The sequence below is a fragment of the Piliocolobus tephrosceles genome, chromosome 6, assembly GCF_002776525.5.
Source record: "Piliocolobus tephrosceles isolate RC106 chromosome 6, ASM277652v3, whole genome shotgun sequence".
NCBI classification, from domain to species: domain Eukaryota; kingdom Metazoa; phylum Chordata; class Mammalia; order Primates; family Cercopithecidae; genus Piliocolobus; species Piliocolobus tephrosceles.
In genome coordinates, this window is record NC_045439.1 from 32,481,180 (window position 1) to 32,488,896 (window position 7,717).

Genomic DNA, 7,717 nt, shown 5'->3' on the forward strand with positions numbered 1-7,717 from the left:
ATAGATAGATAGATAGATAGATAGATAGATAGATAGATAGATAGATAAATAAATGGCCTACTATATAATGGCTGGGAGCACGGTGGCTCACACTTGTAATTCCAGCACTTTGAGAGGCCGAGGAAGGTGGATCACTTGAGGCCAGGAATTCGAGACCAGCCTGGCGAACATGGTGAAACCCCATATCCACTAAAAATACAAAAATTAGCCTGGCATGGTAGCAGGTTCCTGTAATCCCAGCTACTTGAGAGGCTGAGGCAGGAGAGTTGCTTGAACCTGGGAGGCAGAGGTTGCAGTGAGCGGAGATCATGCCACTGCACTCCAGCCTAAGTGAGAGAGCAAGACTCCATCTCAAACAAAAAAGAAAGAAATACTAGTTTCAGCATAATAATGATGGCTAAGGTTTGATTGTTTACTATCTGCCAGGTATTATGTTAAATGTTTTAGATCAATTATCTTATGAACAATATATTGGATTCTGATTACATTTCTCAATTAGGGAAGTGAGTAGCACTTTATAATACCTCCTTCAAAAGCTAATTAAAAGAAGAATCATGAAACCCCAGAAATATATGCTAACTTTTTTTCTGTTTTCCTTAGGGCATCCAATTCTACACTCAGTTAAAGACCATTACTTCTCAGTGGAAAGAAGAGGATGCTACTCTTTCCTCACCTGCTGTTGTCATGCCTACCATGGGCCGTTAGACATAAGTTTGTTTAAGACTCAGTCCATCCTGAGTAATCTCCCTTTATTTTTGAGCAGCTTCATTTGTCAGCTTTGCTCAGATCAGATCTATGGGACTGGACTACACTGTAACTAAAATCTTCCTCAGGACTATTAACCCCAGCAAAGTTTTATAGGGAGCTGCCTAGTGTAACAATGAAATCAGATTTTTCACTTGCTCTTCATACATTTTTGAGGTAACTGTTGTAACTATGAAATGCTTATCTGAAATTAGTGCTTAAACCTGATTTCTAAAAATTATCCCCTTTTCTGATGATTTGAAGGGGAGAAACGCCAGTGTATGTAAAGAAAATGTTCCAGCCAGGCGCAGTGGCTCATGCCTGTAATTCCATCATTTTGGGAGGCCATGGTGGGCAGACTGCTTGGGCCCAGGAGTTGAAGACCAGCCTGGGCAACATGGCGAAACCCTGTCTCTATTTTAAAAAACTGAAAAAGTAAAAAAAGAAAAGGGAAATTTTTTTTTTTTTTTTAAAGAAAATGTTCCAATAATTGCAAGAAGAACTCTTAGATGGGGAAACAGGACAGAAATAACTCACTGTTTTTGGTTGATCCTCAAACATAGCACTACCTAAATGCCACTGGGAGAGACCTCCTGCAAAGCTTTCTTTAGCCCCTCTTTTATCCCACAACACACAAGATATAATCCATTTTTATATATCCCAAAGTTATGGCAACAGCTTTTCTTTTCTGCTCAATGCCACTTTGTTTCCTAGTAATTCATGACCACTATTAGTTCTATCATTGTCACTGTTCCTGCTTCTTAAAATCACTTCTCAAGGATACCTCAGTAAGCAATGGATAAATCAAATCAACTTTTTGTTATATGTGCCAAGTACTAACTTTCAGGGTTCTCTTCAGCAATCATTAATTAATGCTTCAGCCATTAATTCAGATGCAAATAATTTTCTTTTTTCTTTTTTTTGAGATGGAGTTTCGCTCTTGTTGCCCAGGCTGGAGTGCAAATGGTGCGATCTTGGGTCACCGCAACCTCCGCCTCCCAGGATCAAGCACTTCTCCTGCCTCAGCCCCGCTAGTAGCTGGGATTACAGGCATGTGCCACCACGCCCAGCTAATTTTGTATTTTTAGTAGAGACGAGGTTTCTCCATGTTGGTCAGGCTGGTCTCGAACTCCTGACCTCAGGTGATCCACCTGCCTCAGCCTCCCAAAGTACTGGGATTACAGGCATGAGCCACCGCGCCTGGCCAGATGCAAATAATTTTCTTTAGAAAATCATTTCAAAAGTTATTTTAGGTCCAGAAATCAAGGAGTATTCCAACCATGAAAATGGGTAAGACACCTGCCTTAAGCAAATCTAACCTGCTATTACTTGCCAAATTTTATATATTCTTTTCTCTTGCCTGTATTTCTAATTAGTGATTTTTTTAATAAAGAATTCTTCATGTAGAGCAATTGACTGGGCCTAAGAAATTTCAAAGCTTTTCATGACATAAAGTGGTTAAAAAAAAAAATGCTTTGACAGTCTTCTGCCATTAGTTCAACTGCCTTTATGCTTTTTTTTTGGAGATGGCGTTTCGCTCTTATTGCCCAGGCTGGAGTGCAATGGCATGATCTCGGCTCACTGCAACCTCCGCCTCCCGGGTTCAAGCAATTCTCCTGCCTCAGCCTCCGAAATAGCTGGGATTTCAGGCATATGCCACCACACCTGGCTAATGTTTTTGTATTTTTAGTAGAGACGGGGTTTCTCCATGTTGGTCAGGCTGGTCTTGAACTCCCGACCTCAGGTGATCCGCCTGCCTTGGCCTCCCAAAGTGCTGTGATTACAGGTGTGCCCCACCACCCCCAGCCGCCTTTATGCTTTTTGTTTCTTTGATATATCTAAACTTAAGATCAGAACAGAAATTCATGTGCTGAACAGAATGGATTCTTTTTGCAGTACCATCCCAATTGAATCCTCTCTTTATTTTCCTGCGTCCTTACTCGTCACTTTGATAGTGCTAACTAACCTACACTATGGGGGTTATTCATGAATTAAGGATGATAAAAAAAAAAAAGACCTTGAAAATGTTGTGTACCCTGTGGATCTGAGGCTTATTACTACCACCTGTCTGGATAGAATGTCAAAACCTTCAATCACTTAAGGTGACTGGAACTTTTGTAAAATACACTTAAGACCCTACTGGGCCTTTTTTTTTTTTTTTTTTTTGGTGCCTTCCTAAAGATGAGGCAATAGAAATTTATAATTTGAGACTACAGTGCCCCTTGTTTTAGCTCTTATCACAGCTGGCAACTGGTAGTGATTTTGTTGTTGTTGTTGTTTTGTTTTGTTTTGTTTTGAGATGCAGTCTCGCTCTGTTGCCCAGGGTGGAGTGGAGCGGGATGATTTCAGCTCACTGCAACCTCCGCCTCCTGGGTTCTCAATCTCCTGGCCTCATGATCCGCCCGCCTCGGCCTCCCAAAGTGCTGGGATTATAGGTGTGAGCCACTACGCCTGGCCCTGGTAGTGATATTTAATCCAATCCAACAACTATAGGCTGGGTTAAATAAAAGGTCATTATTGTCTATATTCCAAGTGGAATTAAATGTAGTCACAAAGACTCCTAACATTTTCCTTATATTTAAGGGAAATCACTTCTAAAAAACACACTAATCAGAATTGTGCTGCTCAGAGTTTCTTATTTCCTAGATGAAAAAAATTCATCAGTTATATTCATGTGATCACAGCTAAAAAGTCAGTATTTTCTTTTTTTTTTACTCTAATGTGGCTTCGTTTGAAATTTCTCAGATTCTACATTGTACTAATTGATTATGAATAACAAATTATAAATAAAAAACTCTTAAAGAGAAAAACTTGGCTTAAAAAAAATCATTTCATATTTCCTTATAAGCCTTTGTCCTCTAGGTTGTAATGACTCTGACTTCCCACCTGTGCTGGAAAGCCAAGAGTCACAAGGTCACTATGTTTACTCTTACATAAAAGATAGTACACATTGTGGCTAGGCTGCTTACTTCAAAAGGCAACCTATAGGTTTCCACGCAAAAAGAGGCACACATTTGCATTTGCGTTAGTATAATATGCATTTGTATGGATATTGCTTTAAAATTTTATGTAATCTACTAATGCTATTTATTATTCATTCCACTGATCCCTGAAGTCTCTTAACTCGTAGAGAAAATAACTGATTTAGCAAGAAGCAACATGAGGAAGGGTGACAACAATATGTATTGTTTGATAAGAGAGACTCCTTACTGTGTCAGACTCTTGAGGTCCTTTTGGAATAGTGGGTAGCACCACTTTACCAGAAGAGTCTGATACTGGAATTTGCTGGGTGATGAAGATTCTGTCTTGAAGCTTACTTTCATCCCTGCAATAATGACAAAATAACAGAGCCATCAACAACTGTACACACAGAAAACCTGGTTTAGAATAACAGACTTGTCATATTAACTTTCAATTAGCACATTCAAGATGCCCACAAGAACCATCATGTTGGGCTCATGTTTATTACTTTAGCAAGAGAGCTCTTACCCAGATTCCTTTGTTTCCCCATTGTCAGAAACAACATAGTCTGGAACTGGAGGCCTAGAACTCTGGTTGTATTTCCTGTGGTAGGTGAAAGTCAACAAAGATAATGAATGAGGCAGTGTCTCCTCATGCCGTCATATTTTCTTTTCATATTTTAATTTTTTTTTATTTTGCATTTTGGTGGGTGATAGTAGGTATATGTATTTGTGGGGTACGTGAGATGTTTTGATACAGGCATGCAATGTGAAATAATCACACCATAGAGAATGAAGTATCCATCCCTTCAAGTATTTATCCTTTGTGTTACAATCCAATTATACTCTTTTAGTTATTTTAAAATGTACAACTGGCCAGGTGCAGTGGCTCATGCCTGTAATCCCAGCACTTTGGGAAGCCGATGTGAGTGGATCACCTGAGGTCAGAAGTTTGAGACCAGCCTGGCCAACATGGTGAAACCCTGTCTTTACTAAAAATAAAAAATTAGGGCCAGGCACAGTGGCTGAGTGCCTGTAATCTCAGCACTTTAGGAGGCTGAGGCGGGCGGGTCACCTCAGGTCAGGAGTTCAAGACCAGCATGGCTAACATGGTGAAACTCCCGTCTCTACAAAAAATACAAAAATTAGCCGGGCATGGTGGTGGCGCCTGTAATCCCAGCTACTTGGGAGGCTGAGGCACAAGAATCACTTGAACCCAGGACACAGAGGTTGCAGTAAGCCGAGACTGCACCACTATACTCCAGCCTGGGCGACAGAATGAGACTGCTTCTCAAAAAAAAAAAAAAAAAAAAAAATTAGCCAGGCCACATGTGGCACATGCCTGTAGTCTCAGCTACTCAGTAGACTCAGATGGGAGGATCACTTGTGCCTGGGAAGTGGAGGTTACAGTGAGCTGTGATTGTGCCATTGCACTCTGGCCTGGGTGACAGAATGAGACCTCATCTCAAAAAAAAAAAAAAAATTTACTTTGCAAACCAATAAAATCTTAATATTGTTATGTTTATCTTCAGTTGCCACTCATTCAGCTGAGCAATATTGTAACTTCTTAGTAAGCACTACTTTAAACATCTAAGATGAATCTTTCCCCTCCCCCTGTAATTCCAATTCATCTTTCATTTTCATGCTCATTCATCTCCCACTCTTTATCTCTGGGAGCTGCAGTGGTTAAGCAGTAGGGCCTTTTTATATTTTCTGGTCCTTTCCCATCCCTTTAGTTCTAAGTAAGAAAAATAAGTTCATTATTCCTATGTGGTTTCTAGATTTGATAACAACTTGGTATTTCAATGCAGAAATTGGGAGTTACCTAGAAGGACAGCCATTCATTTTTGCAAAGAGCAATCGCAAGACTTTTTCCTTCTGCTCCCAGGTCAAATCTCCAATATCCACATTTCCTTCAATATGTGTCCTGAAGAATTTCAGAGGAAAAAAATGCAAAAAGGAAAAATATCATCAAATAGGCTTCTCCTCTTTTTAAAAAATATATAATGTGTAAATGTAAGATAAATTCCATACCATAATTGAATATTATGAAACAACTGGAGGCCAGGTGCAGTAGCTCACACCTGTAATCCCAGCACTTTGGGAGGCCGAGGCGGGTGGATCATCTGAGGTCAGGAGTTCGAGACCAGCCTGGACAATGAGGTGAAAAGCCATCTCTACTAAAAATACAAAAATTAGCCAGGCGTGGTGGCACATGCCTGTAGTCCCAGCTATTCAGGAGGCTGAGGCAGGAGAATCACTTGAACCTGGGAGGCGGAGGTTGCAGTGAGTTGAGATCATGCCACTGTACTCCAGCCTTGGCAACAGAGTGAGACTCTGACTCAAAAAAAATAAAAAAAAATAAAAAAGTGTAATATAACATTATTTATCTAGAGACACACACAGACAAAGGGAAAAAGAAAAAAAAGAAGTTTTTTAGGCCAGGCACGGTGGCTCACACCTGTAATCCCAGCACTTTGGGAGGCCGAGGTGGGCAGATCATGAGGTCAGCAGATCAAGACCATCCTGGCTAACACAGTGAAACTCCATCTCTACTAAAAAATACAAAAAAAATTAGCTGGGTGTGGTGGCGGGCGCCTGTAGTCCCAGCTACTTGGGAGGCTGAGGCAGGAGAATGGCGTGAATCCCGGAGGCAGAGCTTGCAGTGAGCTGAGATCATGCCACTGCACTCCAGCCTGGGTGGCAGAGCAAAGACTCCGTCTCAAAAAAAGAAAAAAGAAAATGAGCCAGACGTGGTGGCACGCGCCTGTAGTCCCAGCTACTCGGAAGGCTGAGGCAGGAGAATCGCTTAAACCCGAGAGGCGGTTGCAGTGAGCCAAGATGGCATCACTGCACTCTGGCCTGGGCGACAGAGCGAGAACCTGTCTCAAAAAAAGAAAAAAAGTTGTTTGGTGAAATTACTGTGACGTGTTTCTCCATTAACATTCTTTTTGTATTAAATATTTTACTGTGAAAACAGTGTAACAAAATTTAAAAAATAACGCAAAACTTACGTAGTCTATTTTCTTACCTTCAAACAAAGCTGCAGGTAAGCTTTCCAGACAGGTCTCTCTCTACACTACAACTTTCCCAGAGGACTCATAGTCTACTTCCTGTTTATAAAAGCTAACATGAGGCCTGGCACAGTGGCTCACGACTGTAATCCCAGCACTTTGGGAGGCTAAGGCGGGCAGATCATGAGATCAAGAGATCGGACCATCCCGGCCAACATGGTGAAATGAAATACACACAAAGGGAACAAGATAAAAAAAAAAAAGTTGTTTAGTCTCTACTAAAACTACAAAAATTAGCTGGGTGTGGTGATGGGAGCCTGTAGTCCCAGCTACTTGGGAGGCTGAAGCAGAAGAATTGCTTGAACCCCAGAGGCAGAGGTTGCAGTGAGCCAAGATCACGTCACTGCACTGCAGCCTGGCGACAGAGCGAGATTCTGTCTCAAAATAATAATAATAATAATAAAAGCTAACATGTAGAGTACTGGTATTGTAAAAAATATTTTTGTGGCTGGGCGTGGTGGCTCACGCCTGTAATCCCACCACTTTGGGAGGCCAAGGCAGGCGGATCACGAGGTCAGGAGATCGAGATCATCCTGGCTGACATGGTGAAACCCCGTCTCTACTAAAAATACAAAACTTAGCCAGGTGTGGTGGCACACACCTGTAATCCCAGCTACTCGGGAGGCTGAGGCAGGAGAATTGCTTGAACCTTTGAGTCAGAGGTTACAGTAAGCCAAGATCACCACTGCACTCCAGCCTGGCAACAGAGCGAGACTCCGTCTCAAAAAAATAAATTAATTAATTAAATTTAAAAGTCTAGGTTTCATCTTATGATTACCATATACTTCATTTTTTAAAAAATTTATGGCTGGGTACAGTGGCTCAAGCCTGTAATCCCAGCACTTTGGGAGGTCGAGACGGGCGGATCACGAGGTCAGGAGATCAAGACCATCCTGGCTAACACGGTGAAACCCCATCTCTACTAAAAAATACAAAAAA

At 41.4% G+C, this 7,717-nt stretch overlaps 2 protein-coding genes across 6 annotated transcripts in view; one reads left to right on the forward strand and one right to left on the reverse strand.

Moving 5' to 3' along the window:
- Positions 1-3,547, forward strand: part of ALDH6A1 (aldehyde dehydrogenase 6 family member A1) — a 24,124-nt gene extending 20,577 nt beyond the window's left edge. For both annotated transcript variants that reach the window (XM_026455788.1, XM_026455789.1), the window contains exon 12: positions 601-3,547. In XM_026455788.1, the coding sequence (XP_026311573.1) occupies positions 601-705 (105 nt within the window). In that variant the 3' untranslated portion in view covers positions 706-3,547. The remainder of the gene's footprint in view (positions 1-600) is intronic.
- BBOF1 (basal body orientation factor 1) overlaps positions 1-7,717 on the reverse strand; it is a 54,661-nt gene that overhangs the window by 3,433 nt on the left and 43,511 nt on the right. For 2 of the 4 annotated variants that reach the window (XM_026455791.2, XM_026455792.2), the window contains 3 exons: positions 5,530-5,631; positions 4,234-4,308; positions 3,955-4,069 (listed from right to left, as the gene is read on the reverse strand). In XM_026455791.2, coding sequence (XP_026311576.1) covers positions 3,955-4,069; positions 4,234-4,308; positions 5,530-5,631 — 292 coding nt within the window. Of the gene's footprint in view, positions 1-3,757; positions 4,070-4,233; positions 4,309-5,529; positions 5,632-7,717 lie in introns of those variants that run through there. The other 2 variants (XM_026455795.2, XM_026455793.2) reach the window with 1 other exon arrangement.